The sequence below is a fragment of the Dermacentor andersoni genome, chromosome 1, assembly GCF_023375885.2.
Source record: "Dermacentor andersoni chromosome 1, qqDerAnde1_hic_scaffold, whole genome shotgun sequence".
In the NCBI taxonomy this organism is placed as follows: domain Eukaryota; kingdom Metazoa; phylum Arthropoda; class Arachnida; order Ixodida; family Ixodidae; genus Dermacentor; species Dermacentor andersoni.
Window position 1 is genome coordinate 178745071 of NC_092814.1, and position 22623 is coordinate 178767693.

General features: G+C 44.9%; 1 protein-coding gene across 1 annotated transcript; it reads right to left on the minus strand.

Moving 5' to 3' along the window:
* Positions 1 to 328: 328 nt before the first annotated feature.
* On the minus strand, positions 329 to 22393 carry LOC129380105 (tubulin alpha-1C chain-like). Its single transcript, XM_050195400.3, has 4 exons — positions 22285 to 22393; positions 3611 to 4135; positions 2613 to 2875; positions 329 to 988 (listed from the first exon to the last, which is right to left on the minus strand). Exons 1-4 carry the CDS (start codon positions 22285 to 22287, stop codon positions 430 to 432), a joined length of 1350 nt encoding a protein of 449 aa, XP_050051357.3. The 5' UTR covers positions 22288 to 22393; the 3' UTR covers positions 329 to 429.
* Positions 22394 to 22623: the final 230 nt, after the last annotated feature.

Here is a 22623-nt window from a genome sequence, read left to right on the forward strand (position 1 = left end):
TGACAAACCCACAATCTGATTATGAGGCACATGGTAGCATGGGATTCTTTAACATGCACTTAAATCTAATTACATGAACTTTCTTGGATTTCGTCCGTTCCACTCAGACCAGTACATACACACAGCAGCTCAATAGGAATGCAAGCGTGCCTATATAGCAGCGAAAGGCAGAATGCTGCCAAATCTGGCTCCGCTGCCGAGCTGTTTAAGCACAGTGTTGGCAGTGTGTTCACTTCGCTTTGTCATTTTTGCATTTAAACACACTCCGTGTCTCCAGAGACTAATTCTTACGCGCATTTTCAATACGATTGCATATTTGAAGAAGCAGTGGAATGACCAAGTCCTTTATTACGAAATTTCAAACGACAACAGCCATTTTTGCTTGGCTGAAAAGTCTCGTGTTCCTGTCGAGGGAATGCAGCACCCAGCCTAGTACTCCTCGCCCTCGTCGATGTCCTCGTTTGAGTCCATGCCAACCTCCTCGTAGTCCTTCTCGAGGGCAGCCATGTCCTCACGGGCCTCTGAGAACTCTCCCTCTTCCATGCCTTCGCCCACGTACCAGTGTACGAAGGCACGCTTGGCATACATGAGGTCGAACTTGTGGTCCAGTCGGCCCCAGGCCTCGGCGATGGCTGTCGTGTTGGACAACATGCAGACAGCACGCGGAACCTTGGCCTGGTCTCCGCCGGGCACAACGGTAGGTGGCTGGTAGTTTATGCCCACCTTGAACCCTGTGGGACACCAGTCCACAAACTGGATGCTACGCTTGGTCTTGATGGTTGCAATGGCAGCATTGACGTCCTTAGGCACCACGTCGCCACGGTACAGCATACAGCAGGCCATGTACTTGCCATGGCGTGGATCGCATTTGACCATCTGGTTGGCCGGCTCGAAACATGCGTTGGTAATCTCGGCCACGGTAAGCTGCTCATGGTAGGCCTTCTCAGCGGTGATGATGGGAGCATATGTGACCAGTGGGAAGTGGATCCTGCACCAAGGTAAGCGAATTGCACCAATATGCTTTAATCAGAAAAAAAGTGAAGAGGGGCGAGGGCAGGCTAGTATGGGCTGAACGTATTTCATGCTATAAATCAAACAGCATCAGGATGACGAGATGAATTAAAGGGACCCTAAAGAGAAATATTAAGTTAATGTTGACTACTAAAATGCCATTCCAGAACCCTCATAGCGCATGTTTCATGCTAGGAAAAGATCATTTAAGAAGTGTCTGAAGGGTGTGGATACCTTTAGCACAATTCAAATCGTTTGCCCCAGAGCGGCGGAGTGGTGACATTGCATATGCTATCTCCGCCCTTTAAAGCCGCCTGTCAGTAAAATGGTGACCGACAGACTGCGCTACAGTTTTTTGTGCGAAACGCAAACGAACGGCCATGGAGAAACCAAGCCAAGACAGAGCGTTGGATTCGCTGCTGCAGCTGCTTTTATTTAAGTGGCGTCAACCTTTCGGGCAACCCGCGGCATCATATAGACGTGGAAATATCTGCTACTTGTATTATGTGGGAGTTTCGCGAGCCACCAAAATCAAAGCAGCACTAAGCCATAGCGAAACTACTATACTAAAACGCAAAGGCAGAGGCAGTGTAGAGTCTAGCTAAAACAAAACGTTCGGGCATCCCGCGACATCACATAGACATGGAAATCTCTACTACTAGCATTTTGTGGGAGTTTCGCGAGCCAGCAAAGCCAGCGTAGCACTACGCTATTATGAAACTACTGACACGTGAAGGTGAGCGCAGCGCAGAGTCTAGTAGAAGAAACTTAATTAATGGTGCGGCAGTTTTTGTTGTGGTGGCCTCAGGTGGCGGCTCGAAGTCCTCGGATTCGGGCGGCATCTTTGGCTTGCCGGACGGCCCAGAGCTGGTCTGCCAACTCTACCCAGCGGCGGTGAAGATGGAGAAAGTCCCCGGCGGCTCCCATCTTTGGGAAGAAGCAAGCTCGAGGCTTCCCTTACTGTGGCAATGGCCGTGATTACGGACGCGTTGCGAACGGAGATGGTTTCATTACCATGGTTGCCGACACATTCCCAGAGCATATGTCACAGCGTTGCTCTCTGTCCGCAAGCTTTACAGGCATCTGTTGGATATAAACCGGGGGAGCAGTGATGCAAGACTAAACATTTCGACCACCCACGTCGTCAATGGTAATGCCAATGATTTTCTAAACATGAATAGAACTGGGCAAGTAGCATTTTCTTCCGTCTTATAAAGCAATGCAATTATCTTCTTACGAAAAGTTGAGTACTAGCTACAGAAATAAAATGAGTGCCTTTGTCACCGGGCTAGTACTTGAATGTCCCTGGTGAGTCGCAAGTTGTGTCCTGCGTTCACCTCGATTTCTCGATTAGTAGATATTTGTTTGCGATGATACTGACGCCTTAGGCGTCCTCAAGCATTAATTTATCACTTTAGCTTGACTTAATATTTGCCTTTAGTGTCCCTTAAAAGGCATCGTATTGTAGAGATCTTCCCATTGTATGCACAATATTCTACATGATTTATAGATGTACCAATGTGGAGTGATACCTCAAATCTAAGATGCCAGTGATTTTAGTGAAGACATGGGAAAGAAAGTAAAGAAATGGTACAACAAACCTAGGATAAGGTACCAAGTTGGTCTGAAACTCGGTCAAGTCAACGTTGAGTGCACCATCGAAGCGGAGGGAAGCAGTGATGGAGGAGACAACTTGACTAATTAGCCGGTTCAGGCCGGTGTATGAGGGTCGTTCAATATCCAAATTGCGCCGGCAGATCTCGAAGATGGCCTCATTGTCAACCATGAAGGCACAGTCAGAGTGTTCCAGGGTCGTGTGTGTGGTCAAGATGGAGTTGTATGGTTCAACAACAGCAGTTGAGACCTGCGCATGTTCAATATCCGAGTGTTGCAGTCAAAATGCCACTGACACGTTATAAATGCTATTACAAGAGCAGCAGATTGTGTGCACATAGTGCAAAATAAAGTGACAGTAACTTGCTGCTGTTAAGTGAACCTATTCAATGCCTAATATATAGATCAGCACTGCATTCAGAACAGAAACTGCACAAGAAATGGGACAAGAATTAAAGAGACAGTGCTGTCTCTTGTGACTTTCCTTGCGCTGTTGCCATTTTAAACATCACGTAGCAACTAGCCTAACAGCAAAGTTCGAACCCTACCCTATTTTAACAATTAGCTTCTTGTACTTCGGTGGTGCCTGATGATAACCAATGGTGTCGTCAATGAGCACGAGTTTACGTGCATACTGGGCGTCCAAAGCACAAGTGTTTAAGCTCATTGATAGTGCTGGAGGCCTTTGCTCGACAGTGTCAGATGTTATTCGCTATCCCAGGGAGAAGACATTCGAGTCCTCAACTGAAGAGACTTTCCTAGACTCTTGCAGATCTTACAAATGTTAGCAACATGCTCCGACAGGTTTACTGCTTTAGCAATGGCTTTTTTCCCCAATAATGTACACAGAATTATAGTGCAATATTTAATTATGAATGAAAATGCAAACTCAGCCAATTTGTTAATCTGCAGCTCACTGCTACTCCCGGGAGTTTACAAAACACTCATAACCTCTGATGACTAGATACCATTAGCAAATGCACACCTGGGGTGCTGGGTAGATGGAAAACTGGAGCTTGGACTTCTTCCCATAGTCAACCGAAAGGCGCTCCATGAGAAGCGAGGTGAATCCAGAGCCAGTGCCGCCGCCAAAGCTGTGGAACACGAGGAAGCCCTGTAGACCCGTGCACATGTCGGCCAGCTTCCGGATGCGGTCAAGCACTAGGTCGACGATCTCCTTGCCGATGGTGTAATGGCCACGCGCATAGTTGTTGGCAGCGTCCTCCTTGCCAGAGATTAGCTGCTCCGGGTGGTAGAGCTGACGGTAAGCGCCAGTGCGCACCTCATCAACAACTGTTGGCTCCAGATCGATGAACACAGCTCGGGGGACATAATGGCCGGCGCCGGTATCGGCAAAAAAAGTGTTGAAAGAATCATCGATCCCACCGGACAGCTTGTCGCTGGGCATCTGACCATCCTGCTGGATGCCATGTTCCAGGCAGTAGAGTTCCCAGCAGGCATTGCCAATCTGCACGCCGGCCTGGCCGATGTGGATACTGATGCACTCCCTCTGCAAAATAAACAGCAAGCATGGCTAAGAGGCAGCATGAGCATGTGGAAGAACAAATTGACCCAATAAACCTTTTTATTGTCTGCACAGTTTTCATGACGTCAAAATCTACGAAGTAAGGAGGTACAATGTCCATGGATGTGGGTTCCACGAAGAGGCAAGGACAGGCAATAAAGATGGAGGCTGCAGATTAATTTTGACTACCTGGGGCTTGTCAAGATGAACCTGAAGAATACCACCCCATTGAATAATTCCACCCCCATTGGAATGCAGTCCCCACGGTTGGGCATTTGAACCCATGAAGTCAGGAATATGAATGACCCGTCAGCTTAATAACGTACTAAGTCAACTGTCCGCAAAGCATCCGAATTCACACATCTTCCTCTTCGGCGATTTTAACTTTCCGAATATTGACTGGCATACCCAGCCCGCACCTATAGCTAACAATGGAGAGACAAGGGAATTCCTAGATTTTTGCAATAACATCAACCTTACTCAGGTAATATTTGAACCTACCCGTGTAACACAGAACTGTGCAAATATTTTAGATCTCTTATTAACCAATCACCCAGACAGCGTTCAGCCCATTACATACCTACCTGAAATAAGCGACCACAAAGTAATTCACGCTAACCTTCTCCTTACGCCAAACCGGCGCCGCAAATACCATAAAACCATCCGTCTTTATAACAAAGGAAATTATAACGCCATAAATAATGAACTTAACGCGTTTTTTCAAGTCTTCTCGTCACGTTTTTATTCCCGCAGTGTTCAAGATAATTGGTTACTGTTCAAAGACAAACTCGAAAGTCTAACTAATAGATTCATCCCCCAAATTAGTTTTCACTTTAATTCACAAAAGCCATGGTTTACTAAAACACTGAAACGTTTGGGGAACAAAAAGAAGCGTCTTTACCGTTCAGCCAGGTCTCAGGGGACGCATAGCGCATGGGCGAAATATCACGAAGCTGAACGATCATATCTCGCCGCTATTTCTGATGCCAAGCATACCTTTTTTCACTCGGACTTGCCCAATATGCTAACTAGTAACCCCAGAAAGTTCTGGCAAGTCATCAATCCGCATCACGCACCAGAAATAACCCTCACAGATGAGTCAGGCACAGTCTTCACTGATGCTGAGTGCGCTACTATGTTTAACTCTGCCTTCTCATCCGTATTTACGAAAGAAACTGAAATACCGCCATCATTTTCAGCACCACCCTCAGTGATAAATTATGCTATGCCACCAGTTGTCTTTACGTCATCTGGCATTTCGTCCCTAATCGAAACCATGAAAATTTCATCTTCATCCGGTATCGACAATATTAACCCAAAGCTTTTGAAGAATAACAAGGATATTTGTGCGCAATTTTTATGCTTACTTTTTTCACAGTCACTGTTAACAGGTCAACTACCACGCGAGTGGAAAAGCGGTAAGGTCGTTCCAGTCTTCAAATCGGGTAAAAAAAATTCACCCCTTAACTACCGTCCCATTTCCCTTACCAGCGTACCCTGCAAACTCATGGAACACGTCATCTACTCCAATGTCATGAGCTTTCTCGATTGTCACAACTTTTTTCATTCTGCGCAACACGGTTTTCGAAAAGGCTTCTCATGTGAAACACAGCTGGCCATTTTTATTCATGATTTGCAGGCTAATCTTGATTCTAACGTACAGACCGATGCTATCTTTCTAGACTATGCAAAAGCGTTTGACAAGGTTCCTCACAAACGCCTACTACTAAAACTTTCATATTTGAACCTTCCCTCTAATATCTTTAAATGGATTGAAGAATTCTTGACTAACCGTTCACAGTACGTCACCGTTAACAACCACAACTCCAATCCTATCCCAGTAACGTCAGGTGTCCCGCAAGGGTCTGTCCTCGGTCCGCTTCTGTTTCTAATTTATATTAACGATTTACCAACACATGTCTCTAGTAATATTCGCATGTTCGCCGATGATTGTGTAATTTATCGCAAGGTTAATAACGCTTCTGACCAAACATCTCTTCAAGACGACCTTAACCGCATTCATGAATGGTGTGCCAATTGGTTAATGGAACTTAACCCTCAAAAATGCAATATCTTGTCCTTCACGCGTCGCCGTAACCCACTTCATTTCCCATACGTCATAGCTAACGTCCCTGTACAACCGGTTCTATCATACAAGTACTTAGGCATTACCTTGTGTGGCGACTTGTCCTGGAGTACACACGTTACGAACATCATTTCATCCGCTAATAGAACACTTGGATTTTTAAGACGTCATCTCCGCCAAGCCCCTAAACATGCGAAATTATTAGCATACAAATCCCTTGTCAGACCAAAATTAGAATATGCCTCACCCATTTGGAACCCGCACCAAGCTTACCTTATAAATGCACTCGAATCAGTCCAAAACAGAGCAGCCAGATTCATCCATTCATCATATTCTTACGACATCAGTGTGTCAGCTTTGAAAGCTGAATCCGACTTATTGCCCTTATCACTTCGTCGCCGCATTGCCAGCCTTTGCTTGTTTCATAAATTTTTCCATAGTTCACTAGGTCGCCCACCCTACATCGTCCCTCCAGCCCGCATATCTCATCGCACTCGTCATCCGCTTCAAGTTTCCCGACCTCGTGCCCGAACTACCACTTTTGCCGCATCATTTTTCTCCCGTACTGCAGCAGACTGGAACGACCTACCCAACGACATCGCAGCCATCACGTGCTCATCCAACTTTGCCGATAATGTTACCAATCATGTTTCATCGTGTTAACACTCGCTAACCAAAATATATGTACCCACCCCTTATGTAATACCCCTCGTGGGTCTTTAAGGTAATAAAATGAAAATGAAATGAAATGAAACATGTTTATTATCAGTTAGGTGGTTCATGTGTGCACAAAAGAAGAAAAAAAAATTGTTATGGGAGCTGCTAAGACATGAGTGAAAGCCTCCTTTGCATTGCAGTTGAATGATGCATGCACATTGCTCGCAGACCTGGCCAGGAGGCGTGTTGCCTCCTGCCCATGCTTCGTTCAAATGAGGAATCCGCCGCAGCGCTTAAATTCCAGGGATTAAGTGCGGGATGGCAGTTAGGCCCGGTCGCACTGCACGCTATGGATTATTGAGTAACCTGTGCGCATGTCCATGTGAAGTGGGTGTGTTGTTATGCTCATGTCCTCTAAAATGCAGCTGCCTTTCAACAGCATGTGAACTTGACTTCTGTTCTCAGCGGATTCCGCAGCGCCATTCCCAAGATGGCGCGTCATCTCTAGAAGATAACTACAGGCAAAAGCTTTACTGGGTGTTGACATGACAGTGAGGCTGATGGCACAGAAAATACTGCAGCACCAAAGGTATACGGCATACTGCAATGCACGATACCACGACACCCTTTCCTTTGCAAGGTGAAAAAGGGTGGAACCTTTGGTGAACGGTTACGTGTGTCGATTTGCCAGTGTGTGTGCGTTTTCCTCACTCAGGGAACTGAGGACACAAGTGCATCTAAAGGACTTTGGGATATTGAGAGAGATTCAGCACTCACTTTCTGTATCAGCTCTCGAGAGCATTCTGTTTCAAAAGGCATTGTATCCGAATGCAGTTTGTAATATTCATGGCCCACTCGTCATTCCAGTTGCAGAGTTTGGCACAGGTCTACGCAGCTAAAATGAATGTGCATATATATATACTTATCACGGCATTTACATGAACCCGGCAGAAGCGGATCAAGTCAGCTTGTCAGGCAAGAATCGGCCTGGTGAGTTCATGTGACATGCAAATGTGCTAAAGGGACCCTGGAACGATTTTGACGATTTTGTACAAACATACAGTCGTTAGGGTAGGTCCTGATCATTAAGTGACGCATTTAAGCGATCTGCATAAAGGTGCAATTTATTATAAGGGTTTAAAAATGTACATCGCAACTGATTGCAGCAGCACTGCTCCATCAAGTTTTCAGCTGCCCCGTGACAATTGATGTGGTTAGGCCAATTGACGTCAGTTGGGCGAGCTATCCGATTGGCTAACCAGGGCGCATCATTGATACTTTTTGCAACCTTAAGGTGAACAAATGTTGTTTGGAACAGTTGGAATGTTGCTTAATTTGTTTCTATAGACCGTTTTATCAGCGAGGAGGAACGTAGCCTTGAACCAGCGCACTCCTTCTCGTACTGGTATGTGTGGATTCAGTTTTCTCCTAACGGCAGCTTGGAAAGGCAGCGGTTTAATTACAAATTAGTGCGATTCTAACATGTTCTTTCTGGGATGTCAGATGACTCAAGGTAGATGGGCTACCACTCTGCTGTATTCGGCTCCAAAAATAACTTTCGGAAGCAAGCATGAAGTGCATCTCCAGCCACAGCAACTTCATGAACACTGCCGCTGCGACAGCTGAGAAACGTCCGCTTTGTATTGCCAGCATAAACAGAAAGTACTTGATGCCATTGCGTGTATGTTCGGAAGGTTTTGTTCCCAGTGAGCGCTCGGCGACTAACTCAGAACTCGGCACCCATGATCAAACTGGGGTATGAAAGAAAGGTGCGTATTCGAGTCCTACTGCGAATGGTTGAAGTTAATTATTTCTTTTTGCATGTACATTAAACTTATTCTGTTCAAATGTGTTCAGAGATCATGCTTGGCAACCAGCATTCTGGTGCAAGTTGACCGAGGACGTATTATGAAAACAGTAAGTGCAGACTAAGATAACAAGGTGTGTTCTTTTCCATTCTGTAACCAAAGCCATGCCTACCGTGTGCTGGCGGACCCCAGTTCACATGGGCTCTCCCATGCTTCCGAATCTTGCCGGCAAGCTGTCGATGCCGGTCATGCGCGCGGTATGTATTGCCACAGAAAATAAAGTTGCTGTTGCAAAGAGTAGTTCGTTTTTCAGCTCTCTCGAGTGGCGAGGTGCCCTTGCATGCACAGGCACCATCCGAGACCTAAGAGTTTGCATAATCTTTCAACGCGTCGCGTGCATCTGTGCAATCGTGGCATACTCGTGGCCACTATCATAAGCTCATTATATCCATGTTAACAGCTCTTTTGATCAAGTTATTCTACAGTTTTTTTTATTTCTAAAGCTTGATGACCAGGTGCCAGAGAAACAATGTTTAAAAAATCGTACCAAGAAAATTTTAGGACCATGAAAGCTATCAAAATGTGCTTCCTCCGAGCTTCGTAGTTACTTGGATTGGAATGTACGCTGGTGCGGCACACCGCATGACACGTGGAGACACCTTCGATTGTTGTCGCCCGAGTGATACCTTAATAGAGTTCAAGGCTAGATATACAATAATAACATGTTACATGTATACGTAGCATATCGACAATGCTCAGACTTCGACTCGCCTCCTATTTCGATCATGGGCAGAGCTGTGGGAGCGCCTCTAGGCCCGTCACCGTTCGATATTACGGCTACGCCGAAGCTAAATGTTTAGTGGCGACATGCTAACAAGTTTCCTAAGTCAATGACTTGTTGACACCTCGGGAAAGCGCAAGAACTTGCCACTCGTCAACAGCACATCTGCCGTGAACCCTCCAGCGCGATCCCACATAATAGCATGGCGCAGACGATAGACGGCACTGCGATAGCAAAATGGCAGCGCCCTCAATAAAATGGTCTAAGAATAAAGTGTCAGAAAAGGAATAGACAATTTATCACTGCACTCAAGCACTTCAGGCACACAGCAAGTGTCGCCTTCTCGACAATGCTCTTGTTAGGCTTTGGGCTGCAAATACAGCCATCAGCAACATGTCAAGCTACTACATCGTGTCCCTCTGCAAGGACACATGCGAGCGGAGTGGCTGCAGCACATTGGGCTGTCCGTATCTGATTGGCACCAGCATCTATGCATTTGCAGCCGTCATTTCACGCTGGAGGATTAATACCGCAATAAAGAGTTTTAGCGTGTGGTATTCGGGTAAACGCAAGCGGACTCTGCATGAGTGGAGGTGCAAACATGAACGGCCAGAACAATGCAGCCACTTGGCGGTACAGAGCTCAACCAGGCAAACATAGAGCTAATATAGCAGTAATAAAATGTATTCTATTTTCCTGCCAGTGCACATTTTCGGCAAGCGTAATCGGGAACACGTCATCTATTTAAATGTTTAAAATGTTTTGCACTTGGTTACAGAAGTGATAGCCGTTTTTGGCTGGTTATGCTCTGCACCACCAAGTGGCTGTGCCGTACAGGCCACTCAAGTTTACGCTAATGCCCCTTCATCACAGCAGTAGTAGTACGAAGGGGCTTTAGTTTATGCCTCTGCCCATCTATCAAAACGCTCTGCTTGCCTGCGAACACCAGAATTCCGGACACACTCGGTGATGCGACCGAACACTTGCAACGCAGACTGCTTGGATAGCTCTCGTGGGGAATCAACTACCAGGAGGCTAGTGGAGGGGTTGAATAGGCTTTGCAAGCTGGCTCCAACACAACCGGAAGTAGACGTCGCAACGTCACATCATGACGCAAAGTCAGTAAAGGTGGAGCTTAGCCCCAATCACTCGGCGAACAAGGCGAAGAGAAAAAGCATGGCTAGGGAGGAAGGTAACTTGTAATCGTTCATAGCTCTCTTAATATGAGACACATCACTTAAATTGTGGTGCGAATGTTCTACTATAGCTGTACCGTACGCGTCTACAAAATTTATCCAAGCCATTTCAGGGACCCTTTAAGAACCCCACCAGGTGGTCAAAATTAATCCGAAGTCCTCCCCTACGACGTGCGTCATAATCCAATTGTGATTTTGATGGTTCATAAATGCAACAAACCGAACACTGCTTGGCTGCACTGCAAATGGAAAAGAATCAAGTTAGGAGATCCTTACATGGTATTTAGAGTGTTCACGTAACAAAGCATACGAGTCACCAAACTTAATAGGTGAATTTTTCATGCTTGTTGACCTCAAGGTGTCCCAAGTGCCTCGAATTAATCACCCTGGTAAAAAGCCATTAAACGTGTAGTAAACTATAAGCAAAGATAGCTGATGATAGTACTCTAGTTTTGAAGAATTTGGCAACTTGTACTTCAGAGGTTGCCAAAATAAGACTTGTGCCATAGGAATTAACCTTTATGCAAGAAATTCACTTAAAGGGACTGAGACACCAAATTTGAAGGCTATAAAAGCCTGTTGTAGGCTGCTTCTGTATGCGAGGACATCCACGAGGTATTGGATGCTGCCAACATTTTAAAATTTTAATGCAGCTACGAAAAGCCATTAAAAGCTCCTTCTCGTGGTCGAGACTTGTCACTAGCGTGGCTGCTACGACGCAACAACGGAGGAACAAAAATATTGACGTCATAGCACACTAGTACAAAAACGTGACGTATGATGAGTAGCGATGAAATGCCGATTACGGAGTCTGTTGAACCGAGCGTAGCCTCCACTATGACTGAGCTACAGGCATATAGAAATCCTTTCTTTATGCTACAGGCTTCTAAAACACTAACCGAGCTAACCCTGGCCCCTAGCTAACAGAGACACGCACAGCGCTCTAGCGGAGAGCAGTTGACGTAGCATCTGCCAGTCGCATAGTTCGGCAGCTCGGAGCAGTCTCTCGTTTGCTTGGCGTAAGGCCCGTCCACGTTACCGGCGCGACAAGTCGCTGCACGCTGTTTGCGAAGAAAAAAAAAAAAAAAGAGCCTGAAAAAGAAAAAAAAAGGACCTGAATAATCAGGTACAAACTACAGTACTAATCAGTCTAAGCTGGTTGATGTGGATTCACTGCAGATAGCTCTAAAACATGCAAACAGCTATGACAAAAAGGAAAATTAAAGAAATAAAGTAAATCTGCTGGTTAATTATAATGTTGGCTTGTAATTCACTCAGACTTAGGTACAAAATAGAGGACAAACACATGGGACACGAGGACAGTACTTAATAGTGATAACAAAAATGAGGCTTCAGATCTCATTTCTATGTATATTTTTATTTTGCTTGCTGTCACACACGCTTGCCCTTCATGGTGGCAACTAGTGCTCGTGATCTGCGTTGAGTAAAGCTTCCCTGTACTGAAAATCTGTTCCGCAGCAACCACATTAAAAAGATTGCAGGCTAAAATTTGGTGTGGACCTTGGCTAGTCCTAGCGCAAGGCAGGCACACAAACTGTCATGCGATCGTACACACAGTATCGGTGCAGTAGCTATTGAAAACGCTGAACAGTGCGCACTGTCGATTCTTAGTAGTGGTAGGGGAGGCACCAGCCATCTTGAGAATGGAAGGCAGTCTTCCATTGCAGAAAGAGCCCGCATGATGGAAGACATAAGCTGTGCCTTCAAAGAATGTTTGTGCTGCCTTGTCGAAAGCGTTTATTCAACTGCATATATGCTACTGTGGTACAATCGGCCAATAGGACTGGAAAATTTAAGAGTTCGGAGATCGATTTAGCATCACCTGAGCAACTAAGGATAACAGTGCAGACTTCGTCCTTCAAATTTTGGCATGTACCCACGAGGGGCGGGGGGATTGGCCATTGTTCTCAGTGGAAACATAATATGAACTTAGATTAGGATGTTGAAGGTGTACCTTTTTTTTTTCTTTGTGTACTGCTCACAACACACAGCACAACAGTAGTTCGCAGATAGCATTATAGCTTTGTGCTTTACATGCTGTGCCATACCCTCGAAATTTAGAGCCGTATTAAGTTCTTATGCTGTCAGGTTTGAATAAAGCTAATTACAACTGCAACTTTACAGGAGTAAACCGTCAGTTTGACCTTGTCTCAGATCTCATTGGTTTACTTCTCTGTCTTGTTCCAAAATAATTTCTTACTATTCTTGCTCACTTTTTTTTTGTCTGTGGCATAGGTTGGGAAATTCACTCGTGGGTCAATTCACTCAGACTGAGCCACATACGAGTCCGTGCCCGAAAGACTAACTGAGGCCAAGCTCGTTGAAACTAATGAGCAAGTGAGGAAATGCAAACGAAGGAGCTATGGCCATTAAGTTTTATTGATGTAAGGTGCCAAGTTATACATGAAACTTTTCAGGCATTTCAATGCATAAATGCTGTTCGCTACATCAGTTCATACAGATGGTTAACCAGTGAAGCTGAAACCTGCGGCCTCTGTGTTTATCATTGGGTTAATCCTGATGGTTTATTAAACGATGGCTTGGTAGGCTGCCGGATCCTCATTATGCTGTTGCTGCTTGTGCTTGGCTGCACAAGCCTGTTCTTGTGCTGCAGCATTGGCATAGCATAGACGAGCTCATTACTGGTTCTGCTCGCAGCACTGCTGATCGAAAGCTGCCTGCTGCTCAGGAGTATGTATGAAGCGTGGCCTACCCATTTCGGAGCCGGAGGAAAACTGCTGCACATGCGCTCAACTGTGATGGAGAGCAACGTCACTACTGGTGCAGCCAATCACGTGCCTCTTTTTTTTTTTGTGCAAGCACATGGGGTTGCGCCGGAGGAGTTTTTGGCATACATGTGACAGACGGACGAATCTGCTAACCATATACAGCTTTGATGTAAAAATCGAGACCATTCTACCCTGTGAAGGTGGTTGACCAGCAAAGCCGCTATAGTGGTATAAATTATGTTGGTATAGAGTTTTGTTGGTATGCGACTATACATATATTTATGTATGTGTCATTTATGCAAAATACAAATAAATGCACAATCTCCTGTCTTGTTTTCCTTTTTCTCTTTATTTTGTCACGTGAGCGATGGCCTTGTGGTCGCTGTGATACACCGCCGATGGCTCTTAATCTGCCACTCTAAATACACAGGTGTTGTCGACACAGCTGCAATGGAGCACTGCTTGGATGCACGTGGCCATTAAATAGAGCCTCGGTGCAAGCGATGATATGCGTTGACCAGGGCGCAGTTCAAAGCAGTGCACGAAACAACATGTTTGTAATTTGTGATTGAGAATACTTCCTAGTTACTTAGCTGAATGAAACTTGGAAGGACTAAGGTTTTATTCTAGCGAAAAAACATGGGGCTGTCCGTTTCAATCCTGTAGAAGTGTACGTATTGACACCAGACGGGAATTGCACAATATTCACAACTTCACTGTGAACTATGTAATTAAGAAAAGTAAACTAATGTTAGAGTTGTCTTAGCGGCTAGTTGCCATAATTCTATAAAACAGGAGTCGCAGCTGTTTTCTGTAACCATAATCCCTCCATAAATGCCCATGTATTGACAGCAGACCAGAATTCTTTAACGTTTACAACTTCACTGTGAACCAACTATGAGAAGGGAAATTCGGTGCAATTATAGAGTTGTCCTAGCGGCCAATTTCAGTACGACTTTTTACACAATAGCTACATTAGATTGGGAGCTACACAGCATTTGCGAGAAGGATGGCTTTGCCTCAAGGCATTTTCTGTTCGCCACCACAATTTTCCCGGAGGGTAGCCACAGACAGCTTCACTGTAAAGATAGTTAAAAAAACATGCAACTATTATGGTCCACAAGAGTGCCATCCCCCCCTCCTTAAAAAAACCCCTCACCAGGCCCTATAGCAAATTTTGGTTATACGCTGGAAGTTGTTACACGTCCTCTAGGGAACGTTCTGCCGCAAAAATTTTTCAGAACGGCTCATTAATAGCCATTCTAGAAATATTTCAGTGCCGCGAACCCATGATTTCAGCAGGCGGGCTCCACTGCCAAGCAAGACTCCACTTGCCCCGTCTAGCCTCAGCAAGCGGAAATCCTTCCCTGCGTTCTCTCATACTGGACCGCGAGGATTGCGTGACATATACGTCCCAGGCACCGCCTTCATTTCTTTCTTTGCTCCTCGCATTTGTTTTTTTTTTCGGTGCTACGCATTTCCGCCTACAGCGTCGAGCGCGAGCTGTTGTCTGGTTCGTGCAGCGTCCGATCTTGCGCGCTGTGCACAAGGACACATGACTAGCAGTATAATTCAGTGCGACATGAATACCGAGGCAGAACAAGCGGATCGCAGGGCATGATCACGCGCTGGAGCACGGTAGAAAATGGCATAGTTTCGGTAATTGCGCACGTGACTGCACGACCGTGGAAACAAGCAGACGAAGCGAAAGCACATCTCTCTTGCTTCAGTGCGTAGATCAGTGTATTGATGCTCAATCATTAAAGAACACTATTTCGTACATGGTGCTAAATTGTCTGCTTGCTTTTGCTATGGCATTTGCTCGTTGTTGCTGTGTTGCTCATCAAATGAAGTAAAACAAAAGACACGCAGACATTCTATTTGTGTTTCATTATTCCTCTAAACTTCAATTCGTCAATTCAAGCAACATATCACACAAACAACAGATGTTGCCTTGAATAATTATCGAAGTCACGTGTCACTACGAATGACGTCACACTGCGAACACGAGCACGTAGGCGAAGAGACACGAGGACGTCCCCGTCCGGCTTGGAATGCGGTCGCTGCAAGGGCAAGAAAAAACGGCGTTCGGATTGAAATTTCGGACTTTACCGCCGCGCGCAGCGATGTTATTCTTTGCAAACACGATCGTTAATGCGCATTGTATGCTCTGCACTTGTAAGCTAAAATTGAGCCAGACCTGGCGAGGGGCCTATTAAGCTCAAACATGGATTTGATGCACTGCAGAGGGGCAATGAATTCAGCCGACTGTGACATCGTGTAGACATTCACGCTTAATGGCACCCACTCATGCTCATACTCGCATCCAATCACTCACCGACAGTGACTCACGTTCACGGTCACTTTCACGTGAACTTACTATCTCCGACCTTACTTCCTACTAACGTTAACTGGCATTCGCCTCTGTTTGTAGTTGCCTCCACTAAACTAGCAGACACAACTGTTCATATTCACGTCTGCTTACACCCGTTATTCCTCACTAACACTACTCACGCATGTGAAATTATTGTGCAGAGAGAGTCAGTTTACTTGCAAGTGATTGCACCAATCTAACCCTTAGTCTAGCAATGCCGAGCCCAGGCAAATAAAATTAAGTACGAGTGGGTTTGAGTCCAATTCTGAAAACCTGCGCAAGTCTAATTCCGTGAATTGCCTTGAACCCAAGGCTATAATTATATGGGTCTGCATCAATGATTCTGTGAATCTGAGTGGAATAGAGCGAGTCTGCGAGCCTATGCAAGTTTGACAGTGTACTGTTTTGGCGACAGTCTAGGCGAGCCCGAGGACGTGTTTGATTTCTAGCAACTATGAGTGAGTGAGCACAGCTAAGCTACTTTGGCAAGTCTGAGCTTGAGTGAGCTGGCCTAAATAAAAAAACTATTGCAAGTGAGTGAATTCTCTTTATTTTGCCTTTCACGATAGAAAGAACACATGCTAACAAAGACGGCCTTCTTCATGTTCATATGTACTGCTTTTGACTGGCCTGTGCATAATTTAGTCATAAGCTTACGGTGACACTGCATAACGTTCCCAGTGTCTCGCAAGTAGCAGTATCTTATTTCATTGGAGAAGGAAAGCAAAGACCATGGGCAGCATAATTGCCTCACTTATTAGTGGACAGCTAAACTGTATTGCAGCCTAAAGAGATGAGGAAAGTTTATTACCATAAATATGGTTGCAAAGGATGATGTCAGTAAAAACGAAGGGACGTAACCATAGTTACCCCTTTCACATCCAATCCCGAGCCATACAAAACCTGGGAGGTTGTACCGATGACGAGTTGCACTCTTTCAGCCCGATGTGCTACTCCCACCGCCAAAGACAAGTTAGGGTCAGCATTAATGGAATGCTGCCTTCAAGAGCAGCTTCTTTAAAACTTTTTTTAAAAATTATAACCAATGAAGTATTGTATTTTCATAATCAGAATTACAAAAATATTGTGACAAAACAATTAGGAAAATTTTGTAAGGTTTTCTGGAATTTGGAGATTAAAGGGTTAAGGACACTGAAGGAGCATGTCAACCAATAAAAAAAAAAGTAAATTAAACGGCACACAACCTTCTCCTTCCATGGAAAAGGCATGAGAGAAAGCTTCTGAATGTTGCATTGTCCTGACAAATGTACAACTGAAGCTATTACTTGGTTTAATTTTTATGTGTGAAGTTCACCGACTGTTTTACAAAATGCAATATAGCATTAATACACAAATGCCAAGTGATCACATTCAGAACGTATGTTTGCATACGGTCTGTATGAATGCAGTATATTCATATGCTGTTATTTAGGAGATCTGTGGCCAACATGTTTTACAAACATCATGAAAGCCCACAGGGTAACATATTTTATTAATACTGTCAACCCTCATAGAGGGTCATAACAGAGAGAACAATACAATTACATCAAATATGGACAATGTGAATGTATGCAAAGTTGCTCAAGCTCAACACTTGTTAATTCACAGTGAATAAGATGTTCACTTGAATGCTGTTCAGCACACTTCTGACATTTATCAAAATATGTACAATGAATATCAAGTTGCACATATCACTTGGCACTTTAATACTAAATTAAAAACTCCCGTAAATACGCCTCAGTAGCATTTTCAAAGTCTGTGACATCTTTTAGGCTAACAATAGTGTTTGGCAATTGGTTCCACATTTCTATCGCATCCGGGAAGAATGAGTATCGAAATGTATCACTGTTAGTATGATACGGCTTTATGACTTAGTCGTGGTTAGTTTGCGGGTTTCTTTTGCCTGGAGCGTGTAGATATTTGAGCTTATCAATCTTAAGTTGATCCTGCATTATTTGATAAAGCATCTTCAACGTATATTTCTTTCTACGTACCTCAAGAAGATCCAAGTTGCAAAGCTGTAGCATAAAGGCTAAACACCATGAGCGCGATTTTGTTCGCGACAGCGACGGCTGTGAGCGACAGATCGGGCCGTTGCGTGAACAGATCGCTCGGTCTTGTTGCGCGATCGCTCGGTTCTGCAAATCTAGAATTCGTCGCTTGTCGCCCGGAAGTGCTATGAGCGACTAGCCAATAGCGCGAAGCCAGAACTGGATGAACATAACTCAAGTACTTCCGATTGTTGCACGGAACGAGCAAACGATTGAATTTTTATACGTGCAAGGATAAGAACCTACTGCAAGACTTACAGAAATATTTTATGCTGCTTTTTACAGTAAAACACATCAACTTAAGTTAATAAAGCACGCGTCACGCTAGTTTCGGCGCCTATATTGCTGCGCTCATACCAGCAACACTGGGGGGGACGTCGCTCGAAGTCGTCGCTCGCATGGGGTACGACTTGTAGGCGACGAGCGAACGCGACAGCCACCTCCATCGCGTCACTTGTCGCTGTCGCGTGCAAGATCGCTTGCATGGGGTTTATACTTAAGCGTGACCGATTCTTTCCTTCGGTACGTCGAACAAATAAAACACGCCACCAGTCTCTATCCTTTCCAACTTCCTCTGAAACATCACTTGATGGGGACTCCAAACGACTGAACATTCTAGTATCATATTACTGAAGGTGGTGTATGCAATAAGTTTCACATTACGTGGGGCATGTCCCAGTTTTTTTTTTTTCAGGAAGTATAACTTTTGATAGGCAGTCATGCAGACGTTATCTATATGTTGGTTCCGTGTTATTGTTACCACTAGATACTTGAACTGGTGTGCATTTCAAATGAATGTCCTCCAATGCTGTAAAAAAGGAATAGATAGTTTTCTTTTTGCTGATGTGTGTATATTTAGATTTGGGATATTTTATTTCCATTTTCCATTTCCTACACCAATCATTTAAATTTTGCAAACATTTCTGAATTTTAAGCTGGTCATCTAGTTTAGTAATTGTGGTGTAAATTAAGCAGTTGTCTGCAAAGAGCTTAACCTGAACACCCTCTTCTGCCACGCTACTGATGTCATTGATATAAAGGAGAAACAATAGTGGTCCCAATACTGAGCCTTCGGGCACTCCTGAGAGTACATATGAATGAAACCACAGTGGCTCTGTGTTTTGAATGTCTGGCTAAAGATGCAAAATGTTCCAGTTGCTGTTTTAAGCTCAGTGTAGCCTTGACTTATGGTCTGCAGTCTATGACAATTAAATTGCAGCATTTCTCAACCATGAATAATCCACAGGCTCCTTTTGGAGCTGATAAATGTGATCAGACGGATGAGGAGACTGAAGTTTTACATGACCACAATAAAATAACTGATAAAGTGTGGCTATATGTACATCAAGCGAGCTTGATTGAATATGCATGGAAGAAATATCCTTCAATGCTTCGGATGCGTTACATTGCCTTGTCATTAATACATGGCGCAGTCTGCACACACAGTAGTACATACTGTGTGCAATTTTATCTGGTTTAGGGGCTGAACAGACATTGCATTGCCACACCTTTTGGTGTCTACAACATCATGCTGTCCATGATGGTCTTCGCAGTTGTGATCAACAAGGTTCATTTCACGCTATCCAGACTGCTCCATATTGTCCCAGATGGCCTGAAGGTTAATGCAGAGGCCTCTATCAAAATGTTGCGACACCATGGTCAAACCTATGTAGCATCATGTGAAATGCAAGCTATTATGTGTCCTCCTGCTGGGCTCCGTATCCTCTTAATATGCATGAGTGATGTCAGGAGCATCCTTTCAGTGGGCAAGGAAAAGCAATCTGAGGGGGAAACCACGTGGCAACGAACCGATATAGGCCCGAGCTATATTCTAGTACACTGTTGTACAAGTATTACATGCATAGCGCGTTGGGTCCATACAGTACACACGCTAGAGAAAATTCCAATAGAAATTTCTATTGGTACTATACAAGAATTATAGGTCCGATAGCAAAACAAAGAGGCCCTATAGAAATTTCTGCCAGTCCTGTAGCTTGTTCTACAGGACAATACCATGTTCTATAGACATAAAATGCTTTATGGTTCCTTGTTAAAGCAATAGTAGTAGCAATCATTATACAAACTTGTATTAATAGTATTGCTTGGCAAGAAGCCAACTAAGGAGACACCAAATATAGAGAATGAAGGCACAGAAGGTTTCGTTTTAATAAATAAAAGGTATGCATTTTAAGATGTACACTTGTTGCACTGAGGATATTTAGGTGCCATTTATTGTTTCACTGCGTAATTTTGGAGAGAACAGAGCTGGTCGCCATCAAATCTGTAGGGATAGCACAGATGGGCCTATAGATAAGCCACAATTTATTACGCGAGTGCAGTGCTGTGTGCGAGCTGTTTGGCATAACAGCAGCAGAGACCCCGATCGGCAAGGACAGGGAGGGTTCACCTAGAGAAAGCTTCGCGTTAACATTAATAGTTCATGCACCTATGCAGAAACAAGCTGCCTTGGTGCACAGTAATATCTACACCAAAACACTTTTAAGTTAACAGACCAATACAGGCATTTAGTTTTACCAGCGCATCAGGTCTATTGTTTCGTAATCTCATAAAAATGGAACCATGAAATTTCTCTATTAGAATTTTTCTTAAGAACAAACAGCCATAATTACAATGCGCTATTGCACATTGGAACAGTCTTCCGGACCACATCGCATCCATGTCTAGCCACGATACCTTTTGCAACAACCTGAATACGCTCTTTGATAACACTGTATGTATGTTCCACTGTACTATCTGCAACCTTTCTTTTGAGACTTCTTTTCTTGTTTTTGATGCTACAATTTTTTTTCTGTACAAACACACCTTACTCAATGCCATTCGGTAGGCCTGTAAGGTATTATGAATACATAAAAGTATGAGCCGCGTAAACATAAAAGAATTTGTGCAAGTGGTAATCTCAAGCGCACATTTTCCAAAGCTGTTGTCGACGCAGGGCGAGGCACGAACGTACATAGTCACACCCACACACCGAGCACGGCGTGCATCCCGAAAAGGCAATGGCTCTGCCGCCGCCGATCCCCGCGTTGCTGCGCACCAGCGCAGGCTTATGCGATCAAACGCTGTCAGAGTATTCGCGGCATTACGATAATTGCCGCAATCAAGAACTCTTCTACCGTGACACAAAATCGCAAACACGCGTAGGAACCACGAAGGGAATGGGTGGTCACCAGTGCCAACGACAGCACCGGCGTTTCGCTTTCAGTTTTGAGGGAAAACAAAAAGAACTGAGGCTATTCTGTGATTGAAGTCCTGAATGGACCCGTGTATAGTCAGCTGTCGGCGGGTGCGACAGGGCGAACAAATTCCATTAGTGAGTAGGTAACTTAGGTTATGGAGCTTTAGGTGCCGAAACCACGATCTCATTACGAGGCACGCCGTCGCAGGAGACTCCGGAAATTTGGACCACCTGGGGTTCTTTAACGTGCACCTAAATAAATCTGGTGTTTTCGCATTTCGCCCCATCGAAATGCGGCCGCCGTGGCCGGGATTCGATCGCGCAACCTCGTGCTTAGCACCTCAACACCATAGCCACTAAGCAAGCACGACAGCTGTAAAACAATTTCACAAGCACCCTGGAAAGCGCCTACTTTTGCGCAAAATATACTAGCATTGAGACGAAATATCTCATTGCTTGTTTACCTTTCGCATAAATGTATTCTCACTGCAGTTTTGAAAGCATATAAAAACCTAAACAAATGAAAAAGGGGATATTATTTTATTGTCGTGGGATGTTCCGCCGGCACGTCTAAGCACCTGCGTGCCGGGGGGTGTTCGCATACAAACAGCCGATCTTGTACACCCATGACAAGCGCAGGCCTCGGCGAGCCCTCAACCCAACGGTGTTGACCAACGTTGTCACCACCAGGGTTAGGCTACCGGCACGACACACACACACACACAGTTTACGTGAATTAGAGCTTTGTCTATTGTAAACGTGCTGTTCAAGATAATGTAAAATCGAGGCTCTCCCGCCTTTTTACATACTCCTTAGCGAGGGCGCCCATTTCGACTTAATTGAGTTTGCAGATAATCAAGGCCGACAGCCTGGGCGTGCCGGCTGCTTTTCTTGTTGAATCTGGCAGTTGTTCCCGCGTTCCGCATCTCCCCCGCATATAATCCCCAGTTACGACGGAAAGGAAGCTATGGCTCTTGCTCAGAATGACAGCTGCGGCTGCCCATAACAAGAATGAGTGCTAGCAGTAGTAAGGAGCGTGGCTCTAAAATTTCACCATCTCCACCGCCTTCAGGTTGGAAAATATGAATGACGAAGAAAACGTTTCAGTCTCGCGTTGCCAAGATAGTGGCAATTTCGCACGACCGTGTGCACACAGATCCTAACCCTACGCCTTGAAGAGGTGAACCCGGCTCCTCCAGGGTTAAAGGCTAGCGCGCACCGCAGCTAGGACTCACCATGTCCGGTGGCGGCAGAACTGTTGTTCTTACTTCACGCTAAACAACAACTCTCTGTATCACAAACGTAAGTGATTCCAGCCACGCCACCGACGCTCCCTTTATAGACGCGGTGGCCCACTGTCACGTGGGGGGCAGAGCTAGAGTGTGAGAGTGCCCCAAACCACGCCCCAAACAGCGCTCTCCATGTGAAGCGCCGCATGTGGAAAAATTGTGCGAGGGCGCTGCGAGCGAAATGAATTTGCGCGAAAACGTGCCTCGTAGCTTACTCAACGTAATTTCGCTGTGGGCGCCGAGACCGGTTGCGCGCGTACACTCTTATAATGGTGCAGTATTTCA